Source organism: Ambystoma mexicanum, chromosome 4q (assembly GCF_040938575.1).
Source record: "Ambystoma mexicanum isolate Mex_15411 chromosome 4q, UKY_AmexF1_1, whole genome shotgun sequence".
Lineage (NCBI taxonomy): Eukaryota > Metazoa > Chordata > Amphibia > Caudata > Ambystomatidae > Ambystoma > Ambystoma mexicanum.
Genome location: NC_090928.1, coordinates 1,210,013,252 through 1,210,034,924, shown reverse-complemented (window position 1 = coordinate 1,210,034,924; position 21,673 = coordinate 1,210,013,252). Strand labels below are relative to the sequence as shown.

Below are 21,673 nucleotides of genomic sequence, written 5' to 3'. Positions count from 1 at the left end.
AATTTCTGTTCCGCCCCAGCTGGGTCCCTTGATTATGAGGGCCTCAGGCTGTGTCTTATCTGTAGGTGATTCTGTGCCTGCTGCTTCCCATGCAGTGTCTCTTTCCGGTGCCCCGACCTCGGGCGTCCGTATGATTTAGCCCGCCTTACCATGGAGTCTGGCTGCAGTCTTGCATATATATATATATATATATGGCTGGGTTGTATTACATCTGTAGGCGCTTCAGCAGGTGTCGCGCCCTTTGTTGCTGCGGCCCCACTGTTGTCAGGATGTTGTTCGTATCTTCAGGATCTCCAGGTCGGCTCTGCCTCCTACATAGCTTGCTAGCCACACCCCCCCCCCCCCCATTCCAATACCGTTGTGTGCTTTGCGTCTACAGTCCCATTTGCAAAACTTCTCTGAGTTCTCATCAGCCCTTCCACCCACTGTTCTGCAACCGGGCTGCTGATCACGACGATCGGCCCATATTACTCTCTACTGTGCCGATCCGGAGCACCTCCTCATGCCGTTGTTTAGGCCAGAGAATACAGGCACTGTGTTGTGTGTTCCATCTGGGTGGAAGTACCTGGGCAACTGCACTGTGCAAGTACCTCTCAGTACAGCCCACGATTCATGGCTGCGCTGCGCATGTCACAGCTGCTTCCAGGCTTCCATTGTCTCAGCGCCGGGCCCGCGGATACAATGTATCCCGTTCACCGGCGGGCGTCCTCACACTTGTATTTCAGTTATTGTGCCCCCTGGGCAGTGCGCTTCAGCGTCTGCTACAGTATCCAGCTGTACATCTCTTCTCGGCCGCCCACAGCATACCTTGGACTCTCATGAATCCCTCATTTAAATACTTCGGCCCTCTGCCACTCTCCAGTTCAGTGTGTGGGCGGACTTCATTTACATCCGCCATCAAGCGTGACGGGGCCCGTACAGCGATGCCATCCGGGTTCCCGCACGTCACAGTGGGCTGGTGTTCGTTTTGATGTCCCACACAACTCGTTGTCTGCAGCTCTTTTCTCCTCGGGCCTCACGCTGCACTTGGCATGCCACGGTCCAGTGGCCAATATTCTATAGTACCGTATCACTCGCGCGGTGCTCAATCCATGTATATATTGCTTTCCTGTATGTATTCAAGTCACCGGGGTGTGCGTCTTCACAAATCCACTGGTGTGCGCTGCATTAGCAGACTGTGGCTAGCTCTATCCATTACACTCCCGTTGCGGCCTGTCTTTTCAAAGAATTGCTCAGCCCTTTGTCCTCTCGCTGGGGTCCGACGCCATTTTCTTCTCCAGTCGCTGCAGCTCTGCCTTATCATCTTTCTTCTTATAACTGCAGAGCTACATTTCGGGTTGTTCTTAAAAGGCAATCCACGTGTTCCCCATAGTGTCATACAGCACCAGGTATGTTGTCGGGACGCGTGCGGCAGTTTGAGGTATCTGCAACTTCAGGATCATAAGAGGATCGGCAGGAGACAGCACAAGAGACGTCTTATCCCGTGACTGCTAAACTACGCTGATCCACTTTGTCCATCCTTAAAGCAATCAAGCCTTACATGATTTCTTGGGTCACCGAGACGGTTAACGGCTCCTGTTTGACAGGGTTGATCGCTGCCGAATTGAAACAGGCTACTTTTATCCCTCTCCTGAAGAATCCCTCCTGGATCCTTTGGTGTTGGCTAATATTCGTTCTATTTCACTTCTTCCTTTCCTTATGAAACTTTTCAAATCCTTTGTTGCTCCTGTTCTTCTTTTTTTTTTTTTTTTTTTTTTTTAATTATCCGGGTTTCTTGACCATTTTCAGTCTGGGTTTTGGCCAGCACGAGGCATTGAGCGTTTTCTGGTACTGGTGGTCGATGATCTGACCATGCTGGTGGATCAGGGTGGAGTGGGGACTGTGACCCTGTTAGATTTGTCGGCTGCATTTGATACAGTCGACCACTCCATCCTGCTCTCCCGATTAGCTACAGCAGGCCTCTCTGGGCACGTCCTGGACTGGTTTACCTCATTTCTAACTCAGAGGAGCCAAATACTCTCTGTACCCCATTTCTGTTCTTCTTCTTGTGCACTATCTTGTGGTGTTCCTCAAGATTCTGCCATGTCTCCCATCTTGTTTAACATATATGTTCAGCTGCTGTTTCGCCTCATCCGCTCATTTGGCTTTCGTTGCTATTCCTACGCCGATGAAACTCAAATCCTGGCCCGTTTAGATCTCGACCAGATTACGGAGTCGCTTTGACTCCGGGAGTGTCTGTCGGCAGTGAAGGTGTGGATGAGTGCTAACTGGCTTAAGCGGAGCAGGGACAAGACGGCAGTCCTGGTGGTGGGTACTTCCTCTAGTGCTGCTCTCTGGACGCCTTCTTTCTGGCCTGATACCCTGGGTGCTCTTGTGGTCAGGAATCTTGGGATTCTTTTGTCCTCCTCATTGCCAATGGCCCTGCAAGTGAGCGCAGTATGCAGAGGTGGGCATTTCTTGCTTAGAGTGCTGCGAAAAGTTCTCCCTTTTCTATCTTATCAACTGCGACCTCTGGTGGTAGCATTGCTAATCACGAGTCGTATTGATTATTGTAATGCGCTCTACCTAGCCCAGCCTGCTGGCTCTATACATCGCTTGCATCTGCTTCAAAATCTAGTGACTCGGGTGGCCACTAATTCTCCTTATGGAGCACATTTTAACCCAGTGCTTCGTGCCCTACACTGGCTCCCGGTGGATCAGAGAATCACATTCAAATCTATGTGCCTGGTCCAACAAGCTTACTATTGCCAGAGGGCCGAAAGTCTGCAAGATAGGTTCTGTCCCTATGTCCCAGGATGCTTACTTCGCTCTGGTGATGCCAATCTGGTGACAGTCATAAAATCCGACTCTGCCGAGTGGGAGGTAATGCTTTTTCATTTGCGGCTGGTAAGCTGTGGAACAGTCTGCCATCAGATCTTAGAAGCTCAACGAACCATCTTCAATTCAGGCGTGCCTTGAAAACCTTCTTGTTTTTAATGTGCTTATGTGGAGGCCCTCTTTCCCTTCCAATTCTTGCGCCAAGATGCCTTCGGGTAAAAGTGTGCCGTATAAATGCATATAACATCTCTTCCATCTATGGTCGGTGCCCCATCCACACCAAGGGCTAAACCAGCCCCATTGCTGCACCCACTGATATCTGCACCTGCAGTGGCAAAGGTTTTACTGCCACCCACAAAGACGACACCGTCTACCCAGGCGGTTACACCATCGTTGCCATCTAACCCCAATTAGGGATTCGCTCCCAGATGATGTGGTTTTATTTCCACACGCTCATGGGTAGAGTATCCGAAATGTGTGGCCTCGCTCTGGAAGAGCAACGCAAGGACAGTCTCCTATATCAACAGAGAGAACATTAAAGAAAGTCTGTAGCATCTTTTCCGCTCCTTAAAGATATTTGGGAGGATGGATTGGTCACCAAGGCACATCTCTCTTCAGCGCCTGCAAAAAAGGACTGCTTTGATAGAAATACAGAGCCCCAGACACAGCTCCTTTCTGTCTCTGCACGCAGCCCACTCCTGATTCAGTGACCTCTGCTGCAGCCAGGGAGAGATCAGCTAACCTTTCAGCCTTGTGCTCGGTCCCTCCAGAGAAAGAAGGGAAACGCTTGGATGCCTCTGGAAAAAAGGTTATAACCACCACATCCACCACAATCAAAGCTGCAAATGCTATGGCCATTCTCGCCAGATACAATTGCGAATTACGGTACAACATTGGATCTCTTCTTGAGTTTTTACCAGAGGACAAAAGGCATGAGGAGGACGACATAAGGGCATATTCCATGAGGGTGAATTGGTGTTGAATCATGCCATTACGGTGTCAGTCGACATCGCCGCCACAGGTTTCCACCAGCTGGGCAAAAGAGCTGTGCTGCGAAGACAGGGCTGGCGCAGAGCTACACATTTCCGCCCAGAGTTCCAATCTAGAGGCTTGGATATGCCTTTCGACAGCATAGATTTTTTGGAAAGAAGGTCAAGGAAACCTTGCTTTCCATCAAAACTGACACAGAGGTCGCTTGTTCCCTGGTCACGTTACAGCAGAGGTGCCCATACTGTTGCACTATGAGGAAAGAACCATTTTGGCAGGAGGTCACGGGGCCATTGTCCCACTTCACACCTCTTACAGATCACCTGCATACTCTTCTACTGATCAGTCCTATCGAGGCTGACCGCTCTGCCCTGGTTCCTCCCATTCTAGTGGCCAGTTGAGCAAGCAGCCCTGACCAGCTGTCCAAGGGCAGGTGAAGAAAGTTCCAAAGGCATAATGTTATTTACTGGTAAGGAAAAACGCATTACAGAAGAAGTCAGTTGAATGGAGACCCATCTTGGATCTAAGGGTGCTCAACAAGTCCATGCATTTCATATTGTGACATTGCAACAGGTGCTGTCTCAGCTGCAGCACAAGGATCTTCTAACGTCCCTCGAGCTCGAAGATGCATACTTCCACAGCCCTATTCACCACTTGCACTGCCGCTACCTGCGGTTTGTGGTGGCCCGGATTTATTACTAATTCAAAACTCTGCCCTTCGGGCTTTGCTTAGCCCCACAAGTCTTTACCAAATGCCTCGCTCTGGTGGTGGCTCATCTACCACGAACAGGAATCCACGTCTACCCAAACTTGGCTAGTGAGGGCCAAGTCTTATGCATGGCCGCAAGGAACACAGCGCCCACCATTCAATGTCAGCAGTTCCTGGGGTTTTCCATCAATTACCCAAAGTCGTGTTTAACACCAGCGAGACAGGCTCTTTACCTAGAGGGGAAGCTCGACACACTGTCCTGCACGGCGGTATCATGAGATGACCGGAAGACCACGCTCTTCCACGAGGTGCACCAGCTCAGCATGTCGCCAGCAACTTCTGTTTGCAATTACAAGTCCCTCGCTATTGGGCATTATGTCGTCCTGCATTCCTCTAATCAGTCATTGCAGACTATGCATGCGGCCTCTGCAGACATTTCTGGACTTGTTGAGTGCAAGTGCATCTTTATGGACAACACCACGTCCGTGTTTTATATTCGTAAGCAAGGAGGGGCAAGATCCCTGCAACTGTCAAAGGAGACTCAGTCCCTGCGGCACTGGGCATTACTGCACCAGATGTTTCTTCTACCCCTCCATCTTCCATGCATTCGAAACAGCATAGCGGACTATGTCAGCAGGGAACTACACTCTTGCCATGAATGGGAATTGCACAACGACCAGCTTCACCAGATTTTTCAGAGTTAGGGCATGCCAAAGAAAGACCTATTTGCAACTTACAACAACAAGCGGTGCAAATGCTTTGTCAGCAGGTTTCCACACCCGAAGAACCTGGGGGACGCATTGGCATTTCCATGGGACGGGAAATCCCTGTATGCAAAACCTGCAATCCTGCTAGTTGCACAAGATCTCAGCACTTTCAACCTATATTGATGCACACTGATATTAGTGGCCCCTACATGGTCGGGACAGTTTGGTACTCGGACCGTCTCCCCCTCATCGGTACCGCCACTCAGGCTTAAACCACACCAAGCTCTACTATCCAAGAACCAAGGAGTGGTGCTTCATCACAACCCGGCCTTACTCAATCTGACGGCATGGCTTTTCTGTTTGTGGAGTTTCCATAAATCACACTGCCACCAGACTGCCATGAGGTCCTAGTTTATGCTCCCGCTCCGTCCACTTTAGCATGTTACAGGAGTAAATGAAAGTGTTTTCAGGTGTGGTGCAAAAGCCATCATCTTCAGCCTCAGACTGCCCGGCATCAGGCGATATTGCCATATCTACAATGTCTGGAGCAAGCAGGTCTGGCACACTACTCTAGATGCATTTGGCCGCTATATCTGTTTACATGGCGTTCCTTCCCTTTGGTCTCAACGGTTGGTGAATGAATTTTTGTGTTTTTTATTCAGATCTTTCCCACCAGTCATGGGAATTGAACGATGTCCTGTCAAGGCTTATGAAACCACCCTTTGTGCCTCTTCACAAGGCTTCCCTCAAACATCTCGCTTGGAAGACTGCTTTTTTGGTGGCCATGAAATCAGCCCGAGAGTGGGTGAAATACAAGCTTTTTCTATCAAAGCTCCTTATTGGACATTTCACAAGTCTAAAGTCATTCTATGCACTAACCCTATGTTTATGCTAACTAACCAGCTATTACTAAGACGAAACTCATCTGTTCTATTTCACAGTATTCTCAGACTTCAACTATTACCCAAAGTGACACGCCTTCTATACCAGTGAACTCTTTTGAAACACGACAGGTATGCGCATTGATACATCGATTCACTCCTCATCACAGACATTGCATATCTTCATTCACTCGTGTATCATATATCTCTCACTCAGTTACCCTTGAAGAAGTGGAAAACATACACAGACGTTTAGTTTGGGCGTGGATGCCACACTTGGAACCTCTTAAATTGAGGCACTTGATGAACCCCTCCTTTAAGGTGACACTTAAGTACAGGCTACTCCTAATTCACTAAAATACTTCCTTGTAGAAACACACTCACAAGTTCTTTTTTGTCTTACTTTATAGTACACAGTTGAAGCTAGAAAATTGATGTACTTGATGAACTTTAGGAGTGTAATGAAAGTTTTGCTCCTAATGAAGGGAACTGTTTCCTGAAACGCGTTGCAGTCATTTTTAATTGACTGCTCAAATGTACATATTAGATTATATGAATTTTTCTGCTCTATAAATCTAAACAATAAACGTTTCATAGAATTGAATAACAAATGGAGTCATCAAATTGACATGTATAAACTTTGTTTGATCTTAATATCTGAATGATAATTCTTGAATTAGAATATGTCCTGACTGATATTTGAATCAGTATGAGGTGTGCAGGGTACGCGGGTGTCCATCAGTTAAGGACACTTATCTTTCTGGATTCCCTTGCAGGACAGGATGCCCATTTTGGTGGGGCAGTCCTCCAGAGTTTTCTGGTCTAGGTGGTGTCCTTGCTCCCACTCTCCTCCAAATGTTCATACTGCTTTGGGTCTCTATCATAGATGAGGAATCCTTGGGAGGAAGGAATACATTAGAAGAACAAATGACTTACCTCTCAGTAATATTTTTTCTGATAGATGTTCCTCCCACAGATTTGTCATTGCTCTACCTGCCCTTCTTAGCTTAGCTTGTGCACCTAGGTTCTGCTGTCCCTCAGTGTTGCAGTGTTAGTGAAATAGGATGTAACTGAGGTCGCAGGGCAAAATGCTGTAATAGTTATTTGCCCCAATGATTCCGGTGCATAGAGCGGAACAGACGCAGTGCTGGCTGCGCCACCCGGTAGTAGAAACATTTCCGAAGAACAGCTGCGCTGGGATTACTATATCATAGATGAGGAATCCGTGGAATGAACATCCATCAGAAAAAACAATACAGAGTTAAGTAATTTGTTCTTCCCACTCCTGTTTGCCTTTCCACTGATTCCTAATGTTCCTAGAGTGATCAGGAGGTTGAAGAGCTATGGAACAACCATGATCCTGATTGCTCCGGATTGAACCAGGAGGACATGGTACATGGACTTCCTGAACATGACCATCCACCCTCCACTACGCCTTCCCCCAGAGAAGAGACATACTATCCCAGCAGAGGGGCCTGGTTCTTCACCCGAATGTGAGTACACTCAACCTGCAAGGCTGAGGTATAGAAGCTGGGACCTTCCGGAGGATGTGATTGAGATGTTGATTTCGGTCAGAAAGCTGCAACACATTCTCGGTATTGCTGCCGTTGGAAGAACCTTTGCAGCTTGTGCAGAGCCAGTGACATTGGTCCATTTCTGTGCTACACCTCAAAGGTCTAGCTGGCAGTGCTGTCCATCTTTAAGTGTTTTCTCGAACAGGGTCGTTCTTCATGATTACCATTTTGATACAATTCCTAAAAGGACTGACGCCTTCCCCCTGGCCCCCTTTGTGGTGCCAGAGTAAGACTTAAATCTAGTGCCAATATTCACAATGGCATCACCCTTTAAACCAATGCAGTTGCTGTCCCTGGAGGCTTCTCACCTGGAAGACTGCCTTCTTTGTCACAATGTCATCAGCATGCAGAGTCAGTGAACTGCAGGCCTTGTTCTGTAAACCACGCTTCAAGGGACCTTTTCAGTGGACAAAGTGACGCTTGGGTTACTGTAAGGAAGTCATGGTATCAACCAATAAGACCGACACAAGCGATCACAGATCAAGTGTCTTTATTGAACTTCAATCAGGTTTGACTAACGCCCATCTAAAGATGGGAGCAAGTTAAGACCATCAAATAATAACGCAGTCCTAGGTTGTGTCTTGTCAAATTAAAGGGGCCTATACTAATAAACATATTGCCAATCCATACTTCTAAATACTAATAGTGTTTGAAACAATGTTATTCAAAAGAAAAATGTTCAAGAAATGATATGTCAGGATATTCAAGCCGTTGTCTTCCCTTCTTTTTCAGCACAGGACAAGGCGACACATTCTCTGGCTTCTTTAGCACAAGGATGCGGTTCAGAATCTTAGTATCAGGGCCTTGTGTGCCAAAGTCTCTGTCATTCAATGTCTCTTACTGCAGAGGGCCTGATGCGACAAACGTTATAGTTTCTTTCTTCTCAGGATTTTCACTGATACAACTTCTTAGGTGATTTACTGTTTACCGCAGGTTCCCCTCCGCCGGGCACAGACACAAATCAACACAAAACCTTTAATTGATCTCCCTCTGCCGGGCTCGGACCAAATTCACATACTTTTCCAAACCTTTGCTATTTCGTATAAATAGAAGACTTTCGACTGTGTGTGGGATTTTGCTTGACCCGTCGCATGACCACTTCAATTCACATTTATTTGGTCACTTTCAAATGATCATCCACCGCCAAGCTCTGATGAAATGTATCTACTTTCGTCACTCCTCAGTCAGATACCTTACGGAGACCTTCAATTGGGCACCCACTCGGTGCCAGGCCACTCTGTCAAAGGTATTGTAGTTTGCTTTAAAGTTCAATCACTCATCAGCAGTTCACTTCACTTGTGTCTCTTATCATACATATTTCAAACAATGTGTGTGTCAGCACTCACCATACAATGTTGCTACATGCAACCTTGGCTACAACACAGACCGGTCTTGTATTGGTCTCCGCAACTCCACTGGCTGTTTTCATATCGCTGACGTTGCTTTGTTCTTACGGCCAAGGACAGTACCACAGCAGCTGCCGATTCTCCCCGCCATGATTATTGATGTGGGAGGGCACATGCTGAATTATCCAGCCTGGTTTCCTGGTCTTATGCTTTCTATTCTTGAGGTTTCGCGAAAGTAATGGTTCCTTGTCGAAAAGGTCAAGAGAACTTCCCTCCTTGCGATCCTCTTCTGTTTTGCTGTCTTTCTTCTCTTGTTAAACTGCCATCTTGTAACTGCTGTTCCCTCGTGTGTTTTGCCTCGCTCGGGGTGTGCTCTGGTGCTCCGCCTTTTATCTGTATGGGAAGTGTAATGGAAGTCAGGTGATAAGGATTGTCGACAATTGCCTGACCATAGTATTGGGACATGTCAGATACACGGCTCAGGTGTTAGTCTCTTTTCCCTTGGGCTGTCAGTGAGAAAGTGTTTGTGTTGTAAAAGGGGGTGGGTGATAGAGTTCCTAATTATCCTACCTGGTGTTACAGGAAAGGGGATACAGTATCTCACCATCCTGTGTCCCAATCGCCGAAGACCCCTCACCCAGGCAATGCTCCCGCACTGGTCCACCCCCCAGGAACTGGATCCAAAAGCGATGGCCGTGTCCTGGCCAGCTGGATGACAGATCCCTGGGGACTTGTGGGTGGGACACCTTCTGGTTTCTCACAGTACGACCTTCATTTTGCATTAGGTGGTGTCTGAGTTTCACCTGTCCAAGGGCATTATCTTTCTGTTTTTTTACAGGCCACCTCAACCCTCTAAAAAGTAAAGGCTACATAAACCTGACCCGCAAAGGCCAGTGAACTAACCCCTTCAGACTAAAAGGCCCTCTTTGTGGGCTACCTCAGCCGAAAGACGGGTACTAGAGTGACAAAACAAACCATCTTCAGATTGATTGTGTTATGCTTATCTGAATGCTATTCTAGAGCAGGGACATTATATCCCTGAAGGCTTCAGAGCGCATTCAACCAGGGGTGAGGCTGCTAAATCGGCATTCCAAAAAAGTGAAGTCCCTATAAAGGATATCGGTCAGGCATTTCTATAACACTACTGCCTGGATACTTTGTCAGGTCAGGACACCTGGATTGGCAGAGCTGTCCTACAACACATACTAATGTTATTTCTGCAGAGTTCAATCATCCTGCCTCCTACATCCTAATACTGCGATGTGAGTTTAAGATGAGGAATCTCTGAGAGGAAGGCATCCATTGGAAGAACAAATGACTTGTCACTCTGAAATGTTCTTTGTGATGGATTGTCCTCCCACGGAATCCTCATCGTCCTCCCAACCTGCCCCTCTAGTAGATAGCTTGTATGCCTTATATTTCTTGTGGTTCTTCAGCGGTTCAGTGGTAGGAAATAAGACGGAACAGAAGTTATGCGGAGCGGCGGCTCGATATATAGCGGCCCCAACATCAAAACCCCTGGTGGGGAAAACGTTTTTTTAGAGACCGCTTCCTATATGAGGAATCAGTAGGAAGAACATCCATAAGAAAGAACATAACAGAGAGGTAAGTTATTTGTTCAACTGTGTCCGATGTCTTTGATGCCTGTACATTTTCCTGACTCTGGCTTAATGATTGTCTGAGCAGTAAGTGCCAAGGTTGCTTTGAGGGAGAGAGCAGGCTTGACAGCAGTGTCCTGTTTGAATTTCTACAGTTTGTTTTAAGCACTCTAGGGTTTTAGTTACTTGTTGGTAACCTTTTAGCTTGTTCTTTGTGTCTATTTTGGCAGGCCTCTTGCAAACTATATGCACATTCAAATTGTGCCGGCTGCATGCCAAAGTCAAGCCTGTCTGCGCTTGTCCGCATTGAATATGGGACTGTGGCTCCCCAGTAAAAGGGAAGCACTTGCCAAAAACCTTGAAATGCAGTCTATATTTTCAAGCACAACAAAAGGATTTGTAAAGTAAAAAAAGCCTGCAATAGGCTACACTGTTTAACTATCAGTGAGATTATAATGATTAATATAATGTCCAGAGATTATATATTGCCACCATAACTGAAATATATTATGAAATGCGGTTTCTGAAACTTCAACACATTATGCATGTTTACAGACAATTTAGTTATTTGTGGTGTGAGAATTTATTTGAACATTAAATCTTTATGTAGTTTTTGCACTCATGTTTTTGTGCAAGTACAAGTTTAAGAATGTCTGAATAATAGAGACTGCATGTGTTCTTGCAATCGACAAATAATATAGGATGACAAAATATTTTGTCTTGTCTCTGCAGGGAAAAGCTCAGCGGAAAATCAGTGCTATCCACGTTTTGGATGCTCTATTTCTCAATGGGACAGATGTCAGAGAATGGCACTTTAACCAGCGGTGAGGATGCTTACAAACTTGTTACTTATGCAAACCTGCTTTAGCGATCCGTACATGCAAGTGTGGGCTGGTCTCCTGATATATGGTGACCTGGAGCCATTTGTAGTATGTTTTGTAAAAGATATCCTCAAGTTAATCTTGCTATTCATTGATACTTGACCTAATGTAGGAGTCCCTGCTGTTGAATTCTGGAGTAATGAGTTGGACAAAGGGACAGCATCTTTACTGCAATCTTTATTTAAACAATAATGAAAAGGCCTATGTTCCCCTATCTCTAAAGGGTTTTCCCTACCTAACTAAAGAAGAATTTGGGTGATCGTCGTTGGGGTGGTTGTCAAACTCAGAATGTCCGTCCTCTGTCCAATCTTACCAACTCTAGCCCTACTGCTAAAAAAAGACATTGCCAAAAATGGCTCAAGGGGAATGACTCCCTTTTCCTGGTGCAATGTGATCAGCCCTAAGGGCGTATTTCTATTATGCTCTGATAATAATTCAAGTTCTGCACTCGTAGCGAATACCAGGAGAATGAATTCCATCTCCTTGTCCAACAGTTCAAAAACTGCTCTCTCTTCCTGGGCGACTTGGTCAGCTTTCAAGCTGCTGTTTGGTAACCTTTAGCCTTAGTTTCTGATTCAACAATTTAGGTGAAAGAACCAGGAGACTGACTCCCTTCTCCTAGTTCAGTTGCTTCAGCCATTGGCTAACTTTGGATCGTTTCCTGCTACAGTTTTAATCTACACTTCCTTCCAGGCTTCTCTTAAGGCTTGCTTAAAAGTCAAACACTCCATTTGTTTCCAAAACCTAGTTGTTTCTTGTCTTTTCTCCCCCTCTTGTCATTGGAAACAAGGGAATTGCACCCCGTAGTCTCCTTGATTTCTTCTAACACTGAAAAATTGGATTCTTCTTGTGACACTCTGTAGCCTGAATGTCGCTTGAGGATAGTGTTGAGGGAGAGTACTTGCAATTTGTTCTTCTCTTTCAGTCTCTTTGGCACATCATTTGAGACGAAGAAGATCACTGGTGATGTAATCTTCACACTTGATTTTTCTATCCCAGCTCTGGAGATGAGGGAGATTACTCCTGAGGCTCTCTTTCCTTTCAATACTCTTGATTCAATTACGGAGACGAGGGAGATTACTCCTGATGTCCTCGTCCCATTCGGTACTTCTGCCACAAGCATTAAGATGAGGGAAATATTACTCCTGGTGCCTTTTTTTACATTCAGTACTTTTGAGATAATTACTGAGACTAATCAATATTCTTGGTACAGTTACTGAGACAAGGGCGATTACTCCAGAGGCTTTCTTTCCTTTCAATACTCTGATACAATTACTGAGAAGAGGGAGAATACTCCTGATGCTTTCTTTAGCTTCAGCACCCTTTCTCCCAATCCCCTACCAGGTTTCCTGTGACTCCCATTACTTCGGCTCTGTTGGAGCCACGTTGCTGGTTCTTCCTGGGGTGTTGGGTCGATGTGGGCCAACGGAATGTTCTCTCTGCTTCTCTTACCGCTCCCCGCTGCTGTGCTTTGGCTCAGCGGGGTCCCCGGCACACTGTGTCAGCCTAGTTATTGGATCTCTATGTCCACCTCCTCGAGGTCACGCCACAGTCGGTGGGTTTCCAGCTTCCAGTCAGGCTTGCTCGGCGTCGGCCTGCAAAAGATCCTGCAATCTGCTGTCAGCGTCCTCCCGACTGGAGGTTTGCTTCCCCGACGTAGCTTCTTGCTCCCAGGTTTCAACTTCCCGGGTCTGCTTCCCCTCCCATTGGGTCCTTTCTCCATTTTTATTTCATGCAGCTGCTACCTCTTTATTTGTGCCCATTGTGTATTCCTCATGCCTCCTTGAGGCCACCTCTCCCCAGTAGCTTCTGTTCTTGGCAAAGGAGGAGTTTGTATAACGCCATCAATCTTCTTCTTCGTAGTACTCCTGGAAGATGACTTCAGAGCAGACCGTATGTCCATTTTAGTCTTCCTGATCTTTGTGGTATCAATATTTACAGGAGGAAAGGAAGGAATATTGCAAACACAAACAGTAGTGCTTTCAGATTGTTTCCCAGCAGACTTTATAGGTTTCATGGACTCAAGGGCAAGAGGGTTAGGAAGTTCCATCACGGAACGGGAGTCCTTGTCTCCATTCGGGAGTCTGTCCCTGTGAGGTCCCGTTTTCTGCAACCCCTAGAGGGAATGGTGCGTAGCAGGCTCACCTCCCTAGCCTCACAAGGAAGGGCTCTCCCCTGTGGAGACGTGATGTGATCCCATGAATCGTCACACTGCATACAAACCTCCTTATCTTTTGAAATATCATCTAGGTTTTAACTGGTCCAGAAACCTTTTGTCATTGTCATTAGGTGCATTGTGCTAAGAAGCACTAACGTCTTCATGGCATCAGTGTGACCTACAGCCCCTTAAGTGGTATGCTTTGGTGGTGCGCAGGTGAAGGCAGCCGTGCTCAGCCATACAAACCTTACAACCTTGTTATTTTTTTTCTCCACGGTTGCAGATGCTGGAATTCTAAACATCTTACTTTTTTACTTTTTCTTCATTATTTTCCTCTTCACAGAACTGGCTTTAAATAGTCTTGGGAGTGCGGCCTGCAAATGTCAGTTTCTGATGCACAGACACTGCTTTTGGTGTCTGCAGCAGGATCAAGAGATCAAGGACTGTGTGTTTTGCCAATCTTTCCAAATCTGGTAGAAGAGAAGGTGGCCTAAATTTGTATGGCCTTGAACAAGTCTGTTAAAGTTACGGCATGTTCCCCGACTGCACAGTGTCCTTCCGCCTTACTGCAAAGCTCCGACACAGACTTTGAAAAGGCAAAATCCTTAAGCGGGAGAGAAGTAGAAAAACAAATGCTCCAGACCTCACAGGGACTTCTTCTTTCAGGCACTGGTTTTTCCCAACTCTTAGCTTTTGATCAGTCAAGGAATCTCCACCTAAGTCAGTGGAGTTGAGATACAGTCTGCCATTGGCGAAGTTGGATGTTTTTTGTTTCAGTATTTTCTAATGAACTCCTTTATTCCATAGATTCTTAATATTGGAAATATCCCCCATGCCAAAGTCTAGCTTCAGAAACTTTACTGAGAAGGCGCACTGTGACTCAGCATTCTTGCTGCCCATTATTCTGATTGCAACACCATTAGTAGTTATATGGGGCCTGCTGCACCCTTTCAACCCAATTCCTTTTTCTGTATACTCAGAACGCTGCTTTTGGAGCATGATACTGCTTTTAGAATACATTTTGATTAAAGACCTTAGGTGTCAAACCCAGCAAGGATTGTGGGAAGCTCATGTCTGTCAGCGCTGCATTAGCATTTCGACCAAAACACTGCAGAGGATTGTAGGCACTCACATTTTAAGGCCATTAAGGAGTATGTTGCAAATATCTCCACTCTTCATATGGGTGGGAGAGCACTGGCAAAGTCTATGCCTCCATCAGAGCCTGCAACCCTAAAGGAGAGCCTCTTTCTCCTGAAAAGGTTAAACAGCCCAAGGAGTCTCGTCTCTGGAAAGAGGGAGAGTAAACAAGTTAAGAAATAGCAAAAGTGCCAGAGATCTCTTCCTGGCTCCACTTCCCTTTCATTCCAAATTAGGCACCTAAGAGGAACAGCATTCTATTCATTCACTCTCATGTGGCTGAGGTGTGGCAGTCTGCAGGAGTCTCTCTACTCTTTTGCTGACTTGAACCGAGGAGGAGGTGGAGCATATCTTTAAAACCCCTTGAACCCGCGACTCAGAGTTGTGGCTGAGGTGTGACTGTCTGTGCAGGCTAAAAGGCATCTGGCATGGAGTCTACGGAATTCGAGAGGTGAGGCGGAATTGCGGTCTCGCGTATTTGCTGTTTTGTTGACTTACCTTAACCACCAGGCTGTGGGGGGGGGGGGGGGGGGTTAAGTGCCAGAAGTGACCAAATCTTCCCTTAGGGTATATCCTGCCACCTCTGACCCAGAGAATGATGAACTATACGCTCCGGCCTTACCAAAAAAAAAAATATATATATAGTCAAAAAATGGCATCTGGCCTGTGCACTCGCCTCCAATCGAAAATCTGAGACGTTGAAGCCCTCAACCCAAACGAAACCACTCTTAAAGTGGTGGAGGTGCCACGGTCTAAGGAGGGGATCACCTCCATGGAGGGGTTGTTAAGGGCTCCATCGGATCTAGAGCTGGTAACTGACCGGCTAGACTCAACCTCACTAGAGGAAAACAGATGCGAGCAGGAGCAGTCTTAGTCTGTGCCCCGTGAAAAGACCAGCCAGACTGAAAATTGCCCTTGGTGCGAGCGATCAAAAAAGGCTAATGCTTCAGCTAGCGCTCCCCTCAGTGCCCTTCTTATGGACTTGGCCAGGAATGACCCAATCCCTGAATCAACAACTAATTGTGGGATGGCCAGGGAAAAGACTCAATACTCAGAGTACCAAGATGGCTACCCAATAACAAGCAAAAAGGGCAGAGGGGTAGAGTCTCAGGAAAATAGGACTATTGACTGGGAGGAAGACAACGCCTTTATAGAAGAGAGATTCTCTCGACCAGATTCCTTGAGCTAGCAGCCCCGCTGGAGAGAACCCTCATCGAAGCAAAATAGGATGGGGCTCAAGCAGCTGCAGGACACTTGAACTTACTAGAAAACCAATATTCTGCCTTAGCAGCACATCTCCAGAAGGATAGATCTCAAATCCAATATGGCCTTGCAAAGAAGAGTGAGTGATTGGTTTTCTTTGCTCAACTCCAAAATTGCTAGCATCAGCGAACATGGAAAGGAAGGCATTGGATGTCCATCAGCTTACTCACAACCCACTAGGGGAAGATGCTATACAGGAAACAGTGAAGGAAATATACCCACCAAAAATGGCTGATGAACTTGTGGGGGAAGCTTTGGAAGGGGGAGATCAATCGAGTAATGGGAACAGCAGGTTGATGCGTGATGGAGAACCTTTGCACACTATGTTTTCGACAAGTGGGGAGTCGGGCGGATTCGTCTGTATCCTATAAAGTTGATCGGAAATCCTCACACCCATATTCGCTAATCCAAAATACTGTTATGGCTGCATTGGCAATCGCTGTTAATCTCTTTACCAAATTATGTGAGAATATGAATGAGTCTATAAAAGACCAAGGAGTGCTTCTGACAACGATTCATAAAAAATTAGAGTGCCTAGTAACCCTCTCAGGAACAATTCAAACTAGGTTGGATCGAGAAGCAGAACTAACAGCCCAATGGCAGGGGCGGCTGTATGATCTACCCAGAGGAGAGGAAGCTGACAAAACATGCATGATGACAGCCTTGCTGGATGCCATGAAAGGGTCAGTGGCCTTCTGCGAAAAGGACCTTCGAAATAAAGAGGGAGCCCTGAGACAACCCAATTCAACAATGCCGAGCTGGATGGGACAGTATATTATCGATCTAGAGGAGGTCCACTCCACTATGGGCCCTGTGCCCTCACTCCCAACCAAAGTCTTGGGCGATAATTTAAATCTAGCAACAACTGGAAAGCAAAGGCTGGAGGCGATAAAGTCGAATGTAGAAAATGAAGTAACCAACTCGACCCCTGAGGTACATTCAAATGATGAAGGGGAGCAGAGGGTGGTGACCGATGTGATAGAAGGAACTATCATGATCCCCCTATTATCCGACGAGTCGTCCCTTAGCAATGAAAATGTTCTTGCTATTTGAGAAAACCGGCCTAAGTGAAGCCAGTAACCAGAAGGAAATGCCTCAAAAAGAGAAAAAAAGTAAAAAAAATCTTCAGCCACCAAAAAAGCGGAAATCTAATGGGTCTAGAGTATTCCTCAGAAAGGTATCTATTTCGGAGACTCAGAAATCTTTTCCGTGGAACACATGTAAACAGATAAGCCCGACAGGCAAAGCTGATAGATTGACCCAGCTGACAATTGTGCCTCAGCACTCTTATCATGGAAGAGGTGATGACTGAAGAGGCGATCCACCCCTGGAAGATCTTTCGACTTATTTGGAAATTATTGGGGACGAGGAGATGATATATCCTTGGACCAGGGCCGCCCAGCAGAAGGAAAGGAAAGTCCCCATCCTCCCGGGAACTCTGATGTTGACTCTCATCTGATGGGAACTACATCAGGGTGTTTCCAAACCTTGGAAGAAAAGCAGAATACTATTCTGAGGTTTGCACGGGAAGAACCTAGGCCTAAGTTCAAGGCTGTAACAACAAGATGGAGGATGAGAGAAAGATTCCTGCCTCAGTCCGATCTTCATCGATCCCTATCAACGCTGTTACTATTGAAAGAATCATTCCATCTAAGGACGACCTAATTCTAAACAGGAGAAACATTTTGAAGCTACTTCATTGTGCTCCGAAATTACGAAACAACAAGTCTGAGGATATAGCAGTGGTTCAATTTCTCAATGAAACCTGCATGGACTGGGTTGTACTCCATCTAGTCAGTCTTAATAAGAAACGTGCTTCTGGAAGCTACACAGGACCTCTTGCCTTTGGGTTTTGAAATCACTGACTCCCCCCGTTTAAAATCTTTAGTGGGGAGGGCAGTAGAGAAAACAGCTTAGAAGAAGGTTCATGGTCAGAAAGTGACTCGACAAGACTAGGTCCCCAATTCTGCCAGATGTACTAAACTACCTAAATTGAATAAACGTCGAATAAATGGAATGACTATGTAGAAATCTGAACCTCTAATAAGAGTGACACTGGACTGTAAACATGGCCAACAAAGAAAGGTAAAAACCAACGATGGCAGAGAGAACCAAAATGATCAGGGCCAAAATTGGTCCTGGTTAGCTTGCTCTCTGGCAAAAATGCTGGAAAATTAACAGCTAAAGGAACCCTCAGGACTGCCCTTACGGATAGGGTCATGGAACACCAGAGCCTTTATGCATTTGTACAACGGCGACACATCGATACTTAAAGATCTTGATATTTTTTGTTTCAGGAAATATGGTTGTTGTTAGGGAGAATTCTCATTCTATGGCTAATTTCCCTTACCTAGTGAGTCCCTCAGCAGCTTTGCTGGATTTCTGGAGTTTATTTTTTCCACTTGGTAAGAGTGTGAGCTTTTCCCCCACTCTTAACTGTGTTTTGCCATGTGCATTTCAACTGTTTTTGTGATTGTGGACTCTGGAGGACACCACTTCAGTAGCCCCACACTTTTGTGTGTTACCCATCACATTCAGTGCAGTGACACAGGGTTGTCTCTTAGACTTCCCACCGACTCCATGTTCTGGGGCTGTCTACTGTCCCCCAGAAAAGGGTGAAGTTGCCATTAACTTTACATAGTCACTTTAACCACAGGTCCAGTACCCCCATATTATATGGAGTATTGGAAAGGGTTAATTCTTAGCCCCTTTTTATCTGTTCCTCTTGGAGCATTGTTTCGCTCCCTTAACATTAAGACTTGGCTGGTGGCAGTGGTACCTACCCTAATTTTCCTACCGCGATTATATTACATAACATGGTATTGTTTTAGGCTATTTTAATAGCATCAAACTTTAAACCCGCTAGCCCAAATACTTTTTATTTTGGCTCTGGTTGGGTTTAATCGCCATTTCTTTTTGTTAACATCCTTCTTTGGTCTTTCTTTGCCCGGCAAACCAGGTTTGCCTCCTTTGTTCGCCAACCTTTGGCCGGCTTCTGACCAGAAGCCCTCCTTTTGGTGTCTGGGTGTCTAGGTGGGCTGAATGTGAGGGAGGAGTGTAGTCACCCCCTGCACAAGGTCTCCTTGGAGACCCAAGTCACACTTTGTGTTGATTGGCTAAGGTGGTTGTCCGGGCTGGACAACCCCCCCTGCTGAGTGATTGACAGCCAGGCTGTGTGAATGGGGGATTTTGGCATAAAATGCGGGACTCTTGGGCTAGCAGGCAGAGTCGCCACTGGAACTGTAAAGAACCAAAGAGAAGCAGAGAAGAAGACGGCTGCTGCAACCCCGAGTCCCGGTGAAGCCCTGCTGCAATCCTGAGCTGTCTACCCTTCAACGACAAGAGAAGATCCAGTCCGCAGTCTTCTTCCCTTGAGCCTGGTGGGATCAACCAGCTCATCTTTTCGTCAGTCAGAGAATCCTCTCCTGGGTAGAAATCAGTGCTGTGCTGTAGTGGTCCGGATAGCCATCAGAAGAGCCCTCTACTGATTTAAAGGAGCGCACCTTTTATTCATCGTTGTCTTTTTTTCGCTGCTGCTGGCCTCATCCCTGGGTAGTGCAGATCGCTCCAGACATCGTCCTTCTTGTCCCCACGACTGAAGCTGCAGGAACCGTGAGTCTGCAGGAACTACCAGGAACAACTGCCGTGGCACCAGCTTTTCTCCAACGGAATAAGGTACTTTGCACATTTGGTCGTTCTCTCCGTCTGACCATCCGGAATCAGGGTGAACCCTTTTCCTCCACGAAGATTTGCTCTTTCTTCCTTCCCTCTTATAACTTTTCCTTCCATCTGACAATATCTAAGTACTCTTGGCATCTCGATCAACGTGTGATCCTTGGCAACTGAGCATCTGCTCCATTGACACTGATGCAGGCTTATTGACTTTATCTGTATCTTTGAACGAGTCCTCTGATTTCCTTGCCTTGACTAAAATATTGCCTGTGTTTTTATCCACTTTTCCCTTGTTTATAATTCTAAAGTACAAAGTGTGTTTTAACTTCCTGAGCATTTCTATCCGCGGGTACGCGTTAGTATCGCAACACCAGTCTGTCAAATCCTAATATACTTACCTTGAATTTGCTGGAACAAGTGGAATTGGTTGTGTGTAGTGTATTTTACGTGTGGTTTTGAATTTATAGAAGTGAAGTGTTTTTTGAACAGATGGTTTAAAATAAATGTACTTGAGTCAGTGTTTGCTTGAGTCACAGTAATTGTGGTCCTTTGTGTAATCTCTACTACTGCTCATTTACTCTTGAGATAAGTCTGTCTGCTCCGCTACTGCTACCACTTTAACAGTGTAGCACAGTCTTGTACCAAAGGTGAACTTGTATTACCACTTGTAGTCTTAATTGTGTGTCCCTAAGGGCACTGCACATGATTCTGCCTAACAGTTGTCATCTACTCCGTTGTGTGATGGTTTTGAAGTGTACTGTAATACTGCCATTAAAGGTAAAAGAGGAAGGCCCTCGGCTGGCCTGATGACCTTGATAAAGTTGGGGCATGGAACCAAGTTGGTGAATGTAAAATATCCGAATCCTTTTATAAAATGCATGTGTTGAACTGGAACCATCCGTTGACTAATGAGGTTTCCTCTATTGCTCTGCTTTACCTTTACTGGAATCCGGCGGAATTGGGAAGTGGAATTTGTGAATTGGGTCATGTCTTTGATTGACGAAGTGTATGTGTAAGTGACAGCCCACTAATTGTGATTTGTGGCAACCTCAACATCATTAAATGTATTTCTGAGGCGGGAACCACCATACTGCCACCAGCCTTGTCTGAGAAAGCAAGGTTGTGGTTGAGTGACCTGAGCGACATAGACTTCTTCATGCTAAACAGCCAGACAAAAGGGGATATCCCAGCTCGTCCGACATGGGTAAGAGGTAACCAGATCTCCCACCTGCACTATTTCTTTGTTTTGGGGGAAAGTCTAAATTAGTGAATTCTTTGATGGTGAACCCACAATGGGATGGATTCATGTAATTGATTTGTGATTGTTTTTACCCTCACTTTTTTGGAAGATTTGATGTGTTTTATCTTGTAATAAACCAACCATAATAAACAAATAAAAACAAAATGACCATCTACTGATTTTAGAATGGAATGTGAAGAAGAGGGAGTCCCAGGGTAAGGGCGGGGGGGGGAGGGGGTGGGAGAATGACCCTTCAAGTGAACCAGGGGGGAAATCGCCTCCGGATTCCACCAAGTGAAGTGCCTGTAATTGTAGCTAAATAAACTCAGGCGCTATTAACTGATTATGTAGTAGGAGTTGAATATTCTAGTCTACTGGTGGAGTTCCAAAATCACTGTAACTTTGGCCCTAGGGAAGGAACCAAAAGACTACGTCTTTACGTCTTTGATAAAGATTTGGTTGCTGCCAGAAGAGTGCTTAGAGCGGATATAAGTAGAATCGCCTAAATGAAATCGGTAAAATGAACCTAATGAAAAAAAGAAAACAGCAATATAAAAACGGGCTTCGGGCAATTAGGGCCTTGCGCCTCCAAAAAGATGCTGAAGAAATGCAGAAGACGATAGCTAAGAGAAACACCCAAGATCTTTAGAGGCTACTAAACAATATTGAAGCTTATCAAAACTCTAGTACTCTTCAGACGGTA

At 45.9% G+C, this 21,673-nt stretch overlaps 1 protein-coding gene across 1 annotated transcript in view; it reads left to right on the top strand.

Moving 5' to 3' along the window:
- CMTR1 (cap methyltransferase 1) overlaps positions 1-21,673 on the top strand; it is a 2,036,190-nt gene that overhangs the window by 1,315,234 nt on the left and 699,283 nt on the right. Inside the window, exon 19 of the mRNA XM_069608763.1 lies at positions 11,352-11,443. Coding sequence (XP_069464864.1) covers positions 11,352-11,443 — 92 coding nt within the window. The remainder of the gene's footprint in view (positions 1-11,351; positions 11,444-21,673) is intronic.